The sequence below is a fragment of the Penicillium manginii genome (assembly GCF_028828005.1).
Source record: "Penicillium manginii strain IBT 31320 chromosome Unknown utg000001l:1.0-3466041.0:1.0-3467806.0, whole genome shotgun sequence".
In the NCBI taxonomy this organism is placed as follows: Eukaryota; Fungi; Ascomycota; class Eurotiomycetes; order Eurotiales; family Aspergillaceae; genus Penicillium; species Penicillium manginii.
This window is the reverse complement of record NW_026643102.1, coordinates 1,216,188-1,232,006: the sequence shown is the minus strand read 5'-3', so window position 1 is coordinate 1,232,006 and position 15,819 is coordinate 1,216,188. Positions and strand designations below refer to the sequence as shown.

General features: G+C 50.6%; 5 protein-coding genes across 5 annotated transcripts; 3 read left to right on the top strand and 2 right to left on the bottom strand.

Annotated features, from left to right (window-relative positions):
- Positions 1–182: 182 nt before the first annotated feature.
- On the top strand, positions 183–1,505 carry N7533_000473 (ATP-NAD kinase PpnK-type; the record flags this gene model as incomplete). Its single annotated transcript, XM_057097123.1, has 1 exon — positions 183–1,505. The coding sequence occupies one exon, from the start codon at positions 183–185 to the stop codon at positions 1,503–1,505; it is 1,323 nt and encodes a 440-aa protein (XP_056965616.1).
- Positions 1,506–1,769: 264 nt separating this feature from the next.
- N7533_000472 (cytochrome P450) lies at positions 1,770–3,742 on the bottom strand (the record flags this gene model as incomplete). The annotated part of the gene is made up of 8 exons (XM_057097122.1): positions 1,770–1,932; positions 1,972–2,011; positions 2,056–2,468; positions 2,526–2,912; positions 2,976–3,174; positions 3,241–3,274; positions 3,358–3,449; positions 3,511–3,742. The coding sequence occupies 8 exons, from the start codon at positions 3,740–3,742 to the stop codon at positions 1,770–1,772; spliced, it is 1,560 nt and encodes a 519-aa protein (XP_056965615.1).
- Positions 3,743–5,774: 2,032 nt separating this feature from the next.
- Positions 5,775–9,127, top strand: N7533_000471 (lipase ROG1 family protein; the record flags this gene model as incomplete). Its single annotated transcript, XM_057097121.1, has 2 exons — positions 5,775–5,959; positions 6,106–9,127. The coding sequence occupies 2 exons, from the start codon at positions 5,775–5,777 to the stop codon at positions 9,125–9,127; spliced, it is 3,207 nt and encodes a 1,068-aa protein (XP_056965614.1).
- Positions 9,128–9,293: 166 nt separating this feature from the next.
- N7533_000470 (inositol monophosphatase family protein) lies at positions 9,294–10,292 on the bottom strand (the record flags this gene model as incomplete). The annotated part of the gene is made up of 2 exons (XM_057097120.1): positions 9,294–9,973; positions 10,178–10,292. 2 exons carry the CDS (start codon positions 10,290–10,292, stop codon positions 9,294–9,296), a joined length of 795 nt encoding a protein of 264 aa, XP_056965613.1.
- Positions 10,293–10,673: 381 nt separating this feature from the next.
- Positions 10,674–15,630, top strand: N7533_000469 (Oligopeptide transporter OPT superfamily; the record flags this gene model as incomplete). Its single annotated transcript, XM_057097119.1, has 9 exons — positions 10,674–10,694; positions 10,743–10,788; positions 10,838–10,941; positions 10,996–11,109; positions 11,189–11,997; positions 12,282–13,482; positions 13,579–14,092; positions 14,166–14,676; positions 14,736–15,630. 9 exons carry the CDS (start codon positions 10,674–10,676, stop codon positions 15,628–15,630), a joined length of 4,215 nt encoding a protein of 1,404 aa, XP_056965612.1.
- Positions 15,631–15,819: the final 189 nt, after the last annotated feature.

The window sequence follows — 15,819 nt, the reverse complement described above, 5'->3', positions numbered from 1 at the left end:
CTCCCCCCACTAGATCCACATGGGAAGCCTAACTTGCCCCGCTTATCAACCGCGGAGATCACGGAATCCCATTTAAATCACCGACTTCAACCTTTACCCAATCCTACAATCCCCTAAATTACCTAGGTACAATCCCATCAATCCTGAGCAAAGAAAGCCCCTCAAAGGGACCCGACCATACCATGGACTCCACCGCTACAACCATCTCCGTGGAAGACAACATCCTAAAATGGACATCCAGCGAAAGTCAAGGCCAGATAGAACTGGACCAAATCATCTGCATCGTCTCCAAATCCACCCCCAACCAAGGCCATCGAATCCTATTCCTCCGCAAAGATGAAAATCAACATGACGACATGCACCTATCCCACCTCGACCTAAACATCAACACTCCCCCCCCCCAACCTCTAACCCCGTTCCTAGCGACTATCCCACCGCACCTAAAAACCACCCTACAAATAATAATATCAACCCGCTCCGGCACCGGCATCGCCCAGTCCATCTTCGATCACATACTCCGCCCCTTTCTAAACGGCCTAGGTCTAACCTACACCACCCACAAAACAACTTCCGCAACATCTATCATCTCGCTATCAGAGACATTCCTATCCGCTGAAGCCGAACAATCTCAAACAATCATCCTCCTCTCCGGCGATGGCGGTCTAATCGATATCCTAGATGTCTTTTACAAAGCAGCCGCAGCAGGAAAGAATGTCCCCCCTCCGCCAAACATCGCCCTCATACCCTGCGGAACAGGAAATGCACTGGCCAATTCAATCGGACTACGCGATGGCTCTGCCTCGGCGATTAATCTAAAGACCCTACTTTTTGGAAACCCGGTGCCGTTGCCGGTTTTTAGGACTAGCTTTTCCGCTGGGAGTATGCTTGTTACGGATGAGGGGGGTGGGAGGGTTAATATCAACTCCGGCGCTGCTGGCGATGCTGGCGCTGCCATGTATGGCGCCGTCGTCGCGAGTTGGGGTCTTCACGCCGCACTCGTAGCAGACAGCGACACAACCGCGTATCGAAAATTCGGATCCGAGCGGTTCAAAATGGCAGCGCAGGAACTTTTGTGGCCGGCGGATGGGTCTGGGAGTCATTTGTTTCGGGGGCGGATTACGCTCACGACTGCTGCTAGATCGTGGCAGGTTCCGGAGGACGAGCATACGTATGTGCTCGCGACGCTTGTGCCGAGGTTGGAGAGGGATTTTGTTATATCGCCTGGTTCGGAGGCTCTTGGGGGGAAGATGCATTTTTTGCGGGTTGGGGGAAAAGGGGCGGATGAGGTTATGCGGCTTATGGGGTTGGCTTATCAGGGTGGGGGGCATGTGGGGGAGGAGGGGGTCTTGTATGAGGAGGTTGAGAGGGTGAGGATTGAGTTTTATGAGGATGTGGAGAGGTGGAGGAGGGTTTGTGTTGATGGGAAGATTGTTGCTGTTGGGAAAGATGGGTGGATGGAGATTTGTTTGGAGGGGAGGAGGTTGTTGAATGTTATCAAACCGTGATTTGTTTAGTTCCTAATGTGCATGATGTAAACTTCCAAGGTTGAGCTTGAGGGGCAGTGAAAGCGCTCAGGCCTAGGCTTGGTGATCATTCAATATCTAGTCACTCCTTGATGCTCTACATACAATCAGCTTGTTCCCTAGTATGGCTCTAGTTACTCCAAAATCGGTATGGCCCTGTCTACAGTATTCTGTGATAAAGTACGCTGATCCTTGTATTGTGATGTCTCAAATATAAAATGCAGACCAAGTCCCCCGGATTGTCTACTACTTTCGATAGACGCGGATGTGCATGGGTGCTGGCTTGTAGAACCAAAACCCGCTGGTCTCTAGATCTTTCTCTGGGCTTGACAATTCAAGGCGGTACGAGCGCAGCAGCTCTGGGATGACCTTATATAGTTCGCACAGCGATATCTGATCAACGGTCAGCCTACTTTAGAACCTAGAATTTATGCCAGAGTGATTGCACTTACATTCTTTCCCATACACATTCTTGACCCAGCTCCAAACTGTAAGACAGTTAACACACATTCTAAGCTTCAGTTAGATTAACTTGCCTGGAGAATATATTTATTCATCTTATCAGCATCTGGCTTCAGCCATCGATCCGGATTATATTCCTTCGCATCGTCTCCAAAGACAGTTTTATCGAGCTGCACGACAGTCGGGTTAATTCCCACACGAACTCCGCCGGGAATCCACTGCCCCGAAATGCTGCGACCATCTGATGGTACTTTTCGAGGCATTGTAAGTGCCACACTAGGATGCAAGCGAGCGCCTTCCTTAATACACGCGCTCAGATACGGCAGCTTGCTCGCTTCGTGGTACGATATAGGAAAGCTCAACTCCCCACGCCGTGTGGCCTGAACAATCTCGTTGTTGAGTGCTGCGTAAACTCCCGGGTTCTTCAAGATGTAGTATAAAGTCGTGGACAGGTGAATTGCTGTTGTATCACTTCCAGCAAAACTAAAAGGTTCTCAGTTCAAGTTCTCTCGATTCTTACCGGGTATCAATCGAACTTACTATCCCCCGAAGGCCTCGAGTTTCACATCATCGATCTGGAAATCAAGCTTCTCGCCTTGATCTCGATGAATGTTGAATACTTTGGATATAATATCAGTACGGCGAATCACACTGTCATCAGAGCTCGACGCTTGAACATGACTCTGAACAGCAGAGTCCGCTGCAGTCGCTAGGTCATCCAAGGCAGACAAGGCCTTGCGGGTCTCGGCAAACAACACCCCAATAAACATGAAGAAAGATCGAAGGTATGATGGCATGACAGCAGAAATGGCCATGGCCGGGATCAGCGTATCAGTGGACTTCATTATCCCAAGATGGTCGCCTCTTGCTTTCATCAAACCGAACATTTTGCTAAAGTAAAGCTCGCCAATAACATCGTAAGCGTACCTATTCTACTGTTAGATATCGATAAGAATGAGTTGAAATGAATACCTAGGTACTTTTGCTCACATTCGTGTCCACTCGAGTAGATCAATGGAAGCTTTTGCGTCTGCAACATCTTCAAGTTGCTGTAGTAGAACTTCTGTGCATTTATTGACGTAGGGCTCTGACTGAAGAATACTCTGCATAGTATACACGCCGTTCACGATGCGGCGCCGCTGAGCATGGACCTTTTCATCTGTTGATGTAAAATGATCTGGATATCGGGCTGTCGAGACAAATCATTTTAGTTCTGGTCAACAATGCTCATCCACCCGAAGAAATAGTATCTCACTATACGGTGCGCGAAAAGCCAGATAGAAATCGCTCTGAAAAGGCCGAGTCAGTTTCCTTCATCGAAGACAACGGTATTTTCCTCCCCTCTTTCGTCTTCATTAAGTTATTCGCTGACCTTGATAAAGCCCGAATTTACTCCATAAATGATTTTGATGGCCTCGGGGTCACTTATTGAAAGCTCATTCGGGGCAATTCTCACAATGTGGCCTGCCCAGGTCAACGCTTGAAAGAGCACATGCTGGCACTGGGTGGAGAATATTTATCGTACCATACCGTGCATGCAGCAATCTCTGGGTTTCGTGCGGATTGCCACGAATTACAGACCGCACGATCCAGGCTCGTGATACAGAGGCCCAGAATGGACCTGGAAATCGTGCGAGTGGGTGGAATACCCGCGTGTAAACAATCCAGCCGGTCCAATAGGTAGCAAGCAAAATGCCGAGACTATACAACAAATCGTAGAGTGTTAGTTTCCGGTCGAATAGTTCGAAATTTCCCATTGTTAATTAAAAGAAATTGTTAGATAATAGACTGTAGACTGTAGGAGAGAGAGAGAGTTTTCAATCCATGTCAGGTTCAAGTTTGACTCGAGTCAAGCGCAGGGAGATTAAAAGTCTGACCCCTGAAACACACCGTTTATGCTGGGGTAACGCGTTTTTTTGCATTAATTTAACCGGTTCGCTTGTATTGAGAGGCTAGAGGCGCTAAGTTAAGTCGGCTCCTACTTAGTGGGGGGGCTAGTGTCTTGAGTGGCGAGCCTTCTGATACTGTTGTGCCAGTCATTCTGTGAGATTCGTATGAATCATCAACCTATGTACTGGGCCGACACACTCGTAAATATAGATGATACGATTTGGATTCAAACGAATGTTCCTTGTCAAATTTTGGGTGTATGAAAGGCGCCATTTTTGCCGTTTATTTCGATGAATTCTCACAAGGGCCAACCATACCCCGGTCAGGCTAAAATGGGGCCAAAAGACCAGAAAACCCAAAGACCTGAACCGCCAGTTTAGATTATTTACTACATGATTCTGGCGTCACTCTTGGGTCTTTTGGATGTTGTCATTGCGGATAGTGGACAGATTCCTCTTCTCTTCCTTGTGAAGATGACTACTTCATCTAGCGACAATGAACATGCGATGCCACGAAAGGGGACCGTCATGCCCATCGCGCTGCTTTTGGCAGCAATAGATAATGCATCAAATATGCCATCCTGCGCAGTGAGACAAATTTTGGTCCCTGGCTTTGAATCGTGCTAGTATTCTACTTTGGATAGAGTGCATGGCTATTGGAAACGAAGCTTCTCCTTGCACTTTGACCAATACCACTTGTATCCGCACAGACACCTCGCTGCAAGCCAAGTTGACAGCTTGTGTGCAAATGACCTGCATCATTAAGGATATTCTAAGTAGGCCACAGCTCATTTGAAGATCGGGAAAGGAAAGCGTGATCAACTTTGCCGAGCTATCAACTAAGCGACAGCAAATGCTACGAGTACTTGAGCCATAGTCCAATCCGCAACAAGGCCAATGTTATCACCATCACAAATTCGGTATTTGGGTGGTTAGGAATTTGTTGCAACCTTGATTCGAAGTCTGGAGTTCCGGGAAGAATTTTGGTCTAGAAGAAATCTTTGTGATATTTGGACTAGTAAGAACTCATCCGCAAATCATGATGGCTTCTGTTGACTTTTGTACCTTTCCAGTGTGGGGATGCGTATACTGGAATTTTTAGTGAGTAGTTATTTCGCAGTTGTCGATGTATATTACTTCCTCCAAGGTACTAACTTTTCTAATCAAGTGGTTGATGCCGGTTACGTACGAGATATCTGGACAATATCTTTTTTCAAAAATCACCCTTATCCTGAAGGTCTGTCTACTAGTAGTTATGTAGAATCTAACACCTGTTACGAGAACTCACAACTATCTCTAGTCCAACTGGATTATCGAGATGCTCTACTATTTTGGCACGATTACCTCCATTAGACTGACAGATTTTGGTCGATTTCAGCATCACCATTGTAAGCATCATTCGCCTCAAGTCAGTGGTGACATTTTCCTATACAACCAACGCAACCTGTATGAGATATTCTCTCAATTTAAGGCGGGAGATCAAGATGATCATGTTTGCTGATATATGACGACATATTATTATGTACTAGTGCTAGTTGCATACTGGTCATTCATCGAAAGCTACACAGTGGTGATCTGTGTCAGTATGCCGGCAATATCACCACAAAATTAACAAGATTTACCTTGGAACAGTATTTCACATAGCCAACCTTGGAAGCCCTGGAGGCTGTGCTCAATTTTACTTAGCAAAATCGGCGGGTGAAAGCTAAAGTAAGTAACCTTTAGGAAAGGGGCAGTGTATATCGTCGATCCACTGCGGGATGGCCGCATCACGAGGGCACGCCTACTCCCTCTACTACTCTACTCCGTTATCCCCGGCACTTCCGAACCTCACATCCCTCCCTCCCTCCAGACCAATCCGGTCCTTCTTCTTCATATCAGACCATGGAAGCACCCTTCAATGCTGATCACCCCTCGAACTTACTCAGCTTCGCAAATCCCCCAAGGAGCGACCAGCCGCGCTGAAAGCGCTTCCCGCTACCATACACTCGCGGGTTGGCGCCAGATTCCCACGGAGTCTATCTCGGGTTCCGAGATGCTGTTAGCCCATCAGACTGGTAGTGTGCGTGTCGGAGAAATCGCCAGGTATGTTGGACCCCGATGCTCTCGTCCCGCGACGTCCCGCGACGTCCCCGCGACATCTCCTCCCCCTCGCGCTAAGCCAGCCAAGCCACTCTAAACAGACCTGACTCCAGGAGCGAAAGCTGACCATCGCATTCATTCATTCCCAGATACACCTTCACATATACACCAGGATCAGACCCAATCCTCCCCCTTCCCTCCGAACTCTACGTCCGGGTCAAAAACACCTCCGCAATCCCCCTACGAGCCGCATATCTCCATGGCCCATACACCCTCTACGCCGCCTGCTACCCATCCAAATTCGACCCCAATGCCAAGTACACCGAGCAAGACTCCGAGGGGGCCCCGCAATTCGAGCCATACCTGAAAGCCGGGGGAAACTGGGACGCAACGATTAAGATCCCGACCTATTTCGGAGATTCACATGCTCTCTCCGCAGGCCGGACTGCGCCTGGACAGGATGACAGTGTAACTTGGATCATCGAGATCGTGTCGCAGGTCATTTTCTCCAACAGCGCCGTAGTCCACTTTGAGCTATTGGTCGGCCGAGATGCAAAGTCCATGGAATTCTTTTCTAGCGGCGGGTCGTCGACGGCGAGTCTCGGTCCTCCGGGGAAATTCAATGAGCTTTGGGGACCGGGATCGCGGGGTCAGCAAGTATCTCCTTCAAATGGGATCTTTTCACAGGCTGTTACGCTTCGTGTTGATGATACGGCTAGTTTGTGGAATAGTCCGCCGCTGCCCTCGGTACCGTCACAGCCTACCAAGACAGAGACGGATGAAGTCGGTGATATCACGTCTAACTTGCAGCAGCTCGAGATGACTGCCCCCGAAACGGAAACAGAAACAGAAACAGAAACACCGGCTTCAAAGCCCTCCTCCAAGCCGCCGAAAAAGAAGATCCACCTGGTCGTACTGACACATGGCTTGCACAGCAATCTCGGCGCGGACATGCTCTATCTAAAGGAAAGCATCGACGCCGCCATGAACAAGACGCAAAAGCAGAAGCAAAAAGAAACAGGCGTCGACGAAGACGCCGAACAAGTCATTGTCCGTGGATTCTCCGGCAACGCCGTCCGCACCGAGCGCGGAATCCAATATCTCGGAAAACGCCTAGCAAAATACATCTTGCTAATGACATACCCGGACCAACCCTACTTCCCACTAAAGGGAACAAAGACGAAGCCGTTTTTCCACACTCGCAAGGAACAGACACAGACACAAGCACAAGCAAAGCCCTCCCTAGAACCACACTCCGTCCCCGAAACCCGAGAAGGATCTTCAGAAGAAGACCACCCCTACCAAATCACCAGTATAAGTTTCGTGGGACACTCGCTCGGCGGCCTAATCCAAACATACGCAATCGCCTACATCCAAAAACACAGTCCGGAATTCTTCACGCGAATCCAACCGATCAACTTCATCGCGCTCGCAACGCCGTTTCTAGGCCTGAGTAATGAGAACCCGATGTACGTTCGCTTCGCATTGGATCTAGGCCTCGTAGGCCGAACAGGACAAGACCTCGGCCTCAGCTGGACAGCGCCCAAAGTCCGAAGTGGATGGGGCGCAATCATCGGCGGTCGAGGCTCGGACTCGGGGAAAGATGCAAGTCAGCCCTCTGACCCGGGGGCAAAACCGCTATTGCGGATCTTGCCTTGTGGGCCTGCGCATGAGGTTTTGAAGAAATTCCATCATCGGACGCTCTATTCGAATGTTGTTAATGATGGGATTGTTCCGCTGCGGACGTCCTGTCTTCTTTTCCTCGATTGGCGCGGTCTTGATCGTGTCGAGAAGGCGAGGAGGGGGAATGGGATTGTCGGCACGATGGCTGAATGGGGCTGGGCTGAATTGACGGGCGCGAATTCCAAATCTTCGCCTAAATTGGCTCGATCTGATATACCCGAGCTAGGTGATGGGGATCGGGCTTCTGCTGCATCTGCGTCTGCACTGCAAGGCGAAGTCGCCATCGGAGTGAATAGCTCGAATTCAACGCCAAACGCGGAGCAATTCCTCGTTCAACACAGACCCCCTTCACGCCACAGCAGCATGCACGAATCTACGCACGAGAATACCGGGCCCTTGAGCAGTTTTCTATCTCTATTTCGAAAAGAGAGTAAACCAACCCCGAATCCCAAACACAGCACCCCTCGCGGCAAGCATGCAAAGATCTACAAACGAAGCCAGACCCTCGGATCCTTCGACACGGAAGAATCCCCCTCAGCCGTGAGAGGTAACTCCCTCTACGAAGAAGACGCCGGAGTCTACACGCCGCCCAAAACAACATTCTTCGAATCAGCGGGCGATTTGCTCATGCCGCCACTGCCACCGAGCGAATTCATCCTTGATCCGGCCGCGCGGTCCAGAACTATTTTCCACGATAGAATCTACCACCCGGACGATATCCCGCCTCCGATCCCGAAGCGACGAACGACAGCCTTCGGATCCTTGCAACACAGCAAAACGGGATCTAGTTCGAAAACAGTGCCCTCGTCAACGAGTCTAGGCGCGGGACAGAGCCAGAATCAGAACCTAGGCGAAAGCGGTCTCAAAGTTGAAGAGAAGATCGCGCGCGCTTATCACCGCGATCTCACCTGGCGCAAGGTCCTCGTTCGACTGGAACCGGACGCGCATAATAATATCATTGTGCGGCGCATGTTCACTAATGCTTATGGGTGGCCTGTTGTGAAACACCTCGTTGACACGCACTTTGGTCCGGATTCTATTTCCGAAGACGATACGCTCAATCGGGACTCTGATCGGGCTAAGTCGCCGAATGTGGGGCCAACGAGTTCGGGGGATGAGGTTGAAGGGCAGTGCGATGGGTCTGAAAGGTGTCATGCAGGTACAACTGCAGGTGCAGATGCAGGTGCAGGTGCGGGTACGGGTGCAGATACGCCTCGCGCCGAGACAGAGACAACCCAAGGCTGCAAGAACAAGGACGATCTCACCCCAACGTGCGAACGATGCGAGGCCTTCCCTGAGACCTTCGATGGCGAGTCTCATAAAACAGCCAGCACGCATGCACGTTCGCATACGGATGTTTCGCGGCAGGACTCGGCGCGGTGGACGGATCGGCAGGTCGATGAGGATAATGGTTGTGAGTCTGGTTTGGATGATGATGATGATGCGGGTTATCGCTGGTCTCCGGCTTTGAGGAGTAGTCCTGGGTAGGGGATTTTGGTAATAGAGATTGTATATAATGATACCCGAGAGACTGCCATGCTACACTAACTACAGCACAGTACAGTACAGTATAGTAGATAGTAAATAGTGGAATAAATACTACCATAGATCTCTAATCTACTACAAATATCTAGACTTCCTGACCCTAGGATGATTAGTTACCATAAGTCAACCTCCCCTGAATATAACTCCAAAATTCCTCAACAATCTCCCTCTGCCCCTTCTCCGCCCCCCTAACAGCCAGATATCTCCTTCCATCAACAGCGACCTCCCACCCACCGGGATTCCCATCAACAATCACACCCCCCGCCTCACCCAGAATAACCCAACCAGCACAAACATCCCACTCCCAACACCCGCCCTCCCAATAAACATCCACCACCCCCTCAGCAACAGCACAAATATTCAACGCCGCACTCCCCAAACTCCGAAAAGACCGCACCATCGCACCACCTTGACTCTTATCAGCGCCGAGCCTCTCAAACGTCCGCGTCTTGACGCCCCAATTCGCCCCGCCCCGATCAGAGCCCCACTCAATCGCAACAAGCGCATTTGATAGACCTGTCAGCGGGGCCGGGGTAGGACCGGATAGGGGAAGACGTGTGGTGCGGTTTTTGAACGCGCCTTGGCCTTTTATCGCGCTGTAGAGGGTTTGTGTTGAGGGGTTGTAGACAACGCCGACGGTGGGGATCTTGTTGATTGCGAAGCCGAGGGAGACGCAGGCGTGTGGGAAGTTGTGGATGAAATTTATTGTTCCGTCTATGGGGTCGATTATGAATGTTGGGGCTGTTGTTAGGGGGAGTTGTTGGGGTGTAGGTTTCTTCGCCGTGGAAGCTGGATGATATGTTAGATTGATTGGATTGGGGTGAGTAGGGGGGGAGGGGTGGGTACGCGTAGTCTGGGTATTTCTCTTTTAGGGCTGTGGAGATCATTGTTTCGACTGCGCGGTCGTATTGGGTTACTAGGTCAGCGCCTGGGGGTGTTAGTTTGGTCTTGTTGGTGTTGATGTTGATGTTGTGGTGGGCGTGGGTGTGGTACTGTTCTTCTTGGAGTCTGGACCGGTGTCTGGGAGGGCATTGTTTATGATTTCTCCGGCCTTGAAGGCTAGATCAATTAGGGTGTCGTGGATTTCATTTAGATTGGGGGTAGCCATGTTGAGGAGGTGGTCTGGTAAAGGAGATAGAAATCCGGGGAGGTGAAGTTGGGGAGTAAAGTAGTTAGTCTATCTAGTCTAGTCTAGTCTAGTAGTGTTTACCGCCCGGAGGTGACTCGGAGAAAGAGATGACTAGAATTGGCCGTTAATAGTGTAACTATGAGTATTTGGGTGAGAATATTAAGCTAATTGGGTTAATGCAATACTGTCTATCAATTAGAATGATTGAATATTGTCAATGTCAATATAGTCAATAGTAAATACAACCAAATCAACTCACCCCGCGGTGACGTCGGAGTCCCCCCCCACTTTGGCAGAAAAAAAAGATTGTCTTGGGAACTTTGCGCTTCTCTTCACTTCTACACACTCACATCCCCCAACATGCCTACAGAACTTGAAGATGTGCGTATTGAAGCCTTACCTTGATTGAATCAGAACTGACTCTGCTAGCTGGTGGAATTCCTCCACCACGGTAACACCCAGATTCGCCAGATTGGTAAGCCTGACCCTGGATGGCCCATAGGAACCACACTGACACCGTCTAGCCACTGAGAACCTGGTCGGATTCTCTACTGCTCAGCCGAGTCTCTTCAAGCGTCACCAATTACTTCCCGTCCGGGACTTGAAGCTCCTGGCCAAGGACTATTCCGTGCGTGCCTCCCCCCATCTTCCCCCGTCCAGCCACTAATGCGCCTTCTACTAGCCCATTGCGAAAAATGCCTTGACAATCCTGATCAACCTGTCCAGTGACGAGGAAGTCCTGAAGGTTCTCGCCGAAGATGATGAATTCATCGAGAGCTTGCTCTTCAAATTGACGGTCCGTCCATACCTCATACCTCATACCAGCATAACGCACCAGCGCACCAACCAAACGGATCACTAATTTGGGAACACAGAGCATCAAAGAGCCCAACGCAGACGAATTTGCAACTCTGCTCGCCAACATGGCCAAATCCTCAGCCCTACAAAAACTATTCGCCGTGAAGCGCCGCGTCCCCGAGAACGTCTCAACCTCAGCAAACGCCATCGACCAATTGATGGACTGTTTCGTCAAAGGCGCCGAGGGCGGTCTCAACAAAAATGCCAACTTCGACTACCTCTCCTACTTCTTCGCCGATCTCTCCCAAACCGAGGAAGGACGGAAATACTTTACCACCCGCCAAGAGTACGACGGCGTGGTACCCATCACCAAGCTGACCGTCTTCACGGAACACAAGAGCGATATCCGCCGCAAGGGAGTCGCCTCCACCATCAAGAATGTCGCCTTCGATATCGACTCGCACCCCATGCTTTTCGACGAGGATGCGGCCAATCTTCTTCCATATCTACTGCTGCCGATTACCGGGCCGGAGGAGTACTCTGATGAGGATATGTTGGCCATGTTACCTGATCTGCAGCTTTTGCCTCCGGATAAGAAGCGTGATAGTGACCCTACTATCATCGCTACCCATGTGGAGACCCTCATGCTTCTGACTACTACTCGGGAAGGTCGGGACCTGATGCGCCAGGTGAAGGTGTACCCGGTGATTCGGGAATGTCATATGAATGTGGATGATGAGAATGTACAGGAGGCCTGTGATCGATTGGTTCAAGTTCTTATGCGTGATGAGGAGGGTGAGGGTAAGGATGAGTTGGAGCAGACTGGACAAGCGCAGATTGAAGCGCCGCGCGTCGATGACGATAATGAGGTGACGGAGCTATTCTAGTTTCCTCGGAACAAAGGAATTAGAAGTGTATAAAGAGAAGACGAATAGATATCCATAGAATGAAAGATACATTCAATTGACTCGGTAATATCGCCAGTAATCATGAATGTAAATATGAATATAAAAGCCTAGGTACCAGGTACGTCGTATAGTTACTCGGCGGTGTGGGGCCAGCCTCACCTCTCGATATCTTCTCTTCTCTCCCACTCCCACTTCCACTCCCACACCTCCGGATTTCTCTCCATTTTCAGCTGGAATAACAAACCCTCTTTCCTTCACACAGCTCTGGGGAATCAATTCCAGCGATCTCCCCCCCGCAGCCACCCATTACGGCTGCCATTCCGCTGCAGACGCGGAAGCAGTCTTGTCCCCCGCCGCCGAGGGGCGAGACGCTTCCCGCCGAATCGGATCGAGTCAACCACAACCACAACTACAGCAATACCCAAAATCAAAATCAAAACCCAAACCCAAACCAAAACACCAACGACACTCTACCTGATCTCCCTGGTTCCCTCGACGATGGATGTGACGACTCACATCACTCCATAAACTCCCCTCCCTCCTCCCCCGGCTCCCCCGGCTCCTTCACCCATAGTGGGAGCTTCATGTCGCGCGCCCCTCTTATCCGCACCTCGCCCGCGCTGGGCTCGTCGTCGTACGGAGCCGTGCGCATGCCGCAAGAGGACTCCGATGACCCCGAAACTTCGCCCCAGTCAGAGAGACAGAGAGGTAATTGGACTCACGATTCGCGGACCAGCTCCGATAGCTGCACCGGCGGGCCCTCAAATGAGACACACCGGTCAAAAGCCCGCCGATCACATTCATCCGGTCGACGAAAAAGCAGTGGCTGGTACAGGAGGAATCGACGACCTTCCTCCGCAACCTCGGACATAGGATTGGGCGCCGATTCCAAATTCTCCTTCGCGACAGGCCTAGCCGTTCCTGGTAATCACGCCGTGCAGGAAACGCCAGCTTCATCACCATACATTACAAGTGACGAGGAAGACTCCTTGGATTTAGATGGCGACGATACCAAATCAACCGACGAAGATCCTCCGGATAACTCGCCATACGCCCAAGTTCGAGCTACGGTCCCGGCTACGGATGATATTACTCTGTCAATCAATACTCCGCGCATGTGGATTCTTTCCCTGCTTTTCTCGCTGACGGGTTCGGCGGCCAACCTCTTTTTCTCGCTGCGGTATCCTAGCGTTGCTATTACGCCGATTATTGCGCTTGTGCTCGTTCATCCGCTGGGGAAATTCTGGGACGCGGCTCTTAAGAAGACGGGTGATCCGCTTGAGGTCTTTGAGAATGGGACTTTGCATCATCGTGAATTACTCTCTGGCGAGGTTGATGCGCCGGAGATCAGTTGGTTGTCCAGGATGCGGATTTGGTTGGCGCAGGGTCGATGGAATGAGAAGGAACATGCTTGCGTCTATATCAGCAGTAATGTTTCGTTTGGATTTGCTTTTGCGACAGATGTGAGACTCCCTCAGCCAGCTCGCGCATTTTGATCCCCTCGGTCCATATTTCCATACACGTGGAACCAATTCTTGTCTCATTCTAATACTGAACAGGTCATCGTGGAACAACACAAATTCTACCAGCAGGAAGTTCCAATCCTATACCAATTGCTGCTCATCATCTCCACGCAAGTTCTTGGATATGCATTCGCCGGCCTCACAAGGCGATTCCTCGTCCGACCTTCTGCCATGATTTGGCCGGGTACTCTCATGTCGACTGCGATGTTTTCGACCATGCATAAGAATGCCAATAAGAAGGCTAATGGGTGGAGTATCTCTCGGTATAAGTTCTTCGTCGTCGTTTGGACGGGTGCCTTTCTCTGGTATTTCGTCCCGGGTTTACTCATGCCTGCGCTGAGCTACTTTAACGTGATCACTTGGTTTGCTCCGAAAAATGTGGTGGTATCTAATCTGTTTGGAGTTGCATCTGGCTTGGGAATGTTTCCGTTGACGTTTGACTGGGCTCAAATTGCCTATATTGGATCTCCGCTGCTGACGCCTTGGTGGGCTGCTGCGAACATTGTGACCGGGTTGGTCATTGTTATTTGGGCCATTGCCCCGATTTTGTGTAAGTGATGGATGCCGTGTGCTCAGGGGTGGGGGTGTTTCTCCTTTCATTTGTTTGCTGACTGGTCTACCAGACTACAAAAACGTGCTCTTTTCGTCCTATATGCCCATTCTCTCCGCGGCGGTATTCGACAACACCGGGCACCCATATAATGTGAGCCGGATTTTGACTCCGGACTTTCTCTTCGACCAAAAGGCCTACGAGGACTACTCACCTGTGTATCTACCTATCACATACGTCTTGTCTTACGGTGTTCAATTCGCCGCCCTAACCTCCCTGGTCACCCACACTATCTGCTGGTATGGAAAGGATATATGGCAACAAACACGCAAAGCATTCGAGGAGCGCCGAGAATTACCCGGAATGGAGACCTACGAACCTCTGCGAACGGAGCAAGTTCCTCCTCCGGGGCGTCGGAACTTTGATTCCTCGGGAGATGCCTCTCAAGATGCTAACCGGGAGATGCCTTTGGGCATGGAAGATGTCCATTGCCGTCTTATGAGGCGCTACAAGGATGCCCCTATCACATGGTATCTCATTGTGCTTGTCACAATGTTAGCCACAGCAACTTTTACCGTGGAGCAGTATGTTACATTGCCTTTCCCTCGGGCTTTCAGCTGAGAAATTCTAACTTCTTCTTCAGCTACCCCGTACACCTACCCTGGTACGGACTATTCCTCGCCCTAGGCATAACCTGCATCTTCTTCATCCCCGTCGGCATCATCATGGCCGTCACAAACCAACACAGCAGCCTCTACCTAATCTGCCAACTAATCTGCGGCATCGTTTTCCCCGGTCGCCCCGTCGCAAACATGATCTTCGTGACATACTCCTACATCAGCTCCGCGCAAGGGATAAAATTCTCCTCCGACCTCAAATTAGGCCACTACATGAAAATCCCACCACGCATCCTCTTCGGCGTCCAAATGATGGCAACTCTAGTCTCAAGCCTGACTCAAATCGGCGTCCTAAACTGGATGTTCACCCACATCCCCCTTCTCTGCACGCCCGAAGCAATGAACGGCTTCAACTGCCCAATCGCCCGCGTCCACTTCAACGGCAGTATACTCTGGGGCGTCGTCGGACCGCAGCGCTTCTTCGGGCCCGACGGCCTCTACCGCCCGCTCGTGTGGGCATTCCTAATCGGCGCGCTCGCACCGTTGGCAGCGTGGCTGCTTGGCCGACGCAGCCGCAAGAGCTTCTGGCGCAAGGTCAATTTCCCCATACTCTTCGGGAGTCTGAGTTGGATTCCGCCGGCGACAGGTTTGAATTTTTCGATCTGGGCGCTTGTCTGTTTTGTGTTTAATTATGTGATTCGGAGGCGGAGGACGGCTTGGTGGGAGAAGTATGCTATGACGCTTTCGGCGGCGTTGGATTCGGGTCTGGCTTTTGCGGTTATTGTGGTCTTTTTTGCATTTATTTATCCCGGTTGGGTTGATGGGTTTAAGTGGTGGGGGACGGAGATTTATAAACAGGGGTGTGATTGGGTTGCTTGTCCTTATAAGCGGTTGGAGCCTGGGGAGAAGTTTGGACTTTAATGGCATTGCCTTGGCTTGGCTTGGCCTTGGAGAGGGAAGTATCATGATCATGAGCATGGTTGATGACCTGGATGACCTGGATGACTCGGAGAAGTCGTTTGTATACGAGCCGGGTATATAATAGTGTACTGTATACTGAATGAATGATGCTACGAACTGTTAGTTGATGGAGCATGATGGAGACAATAT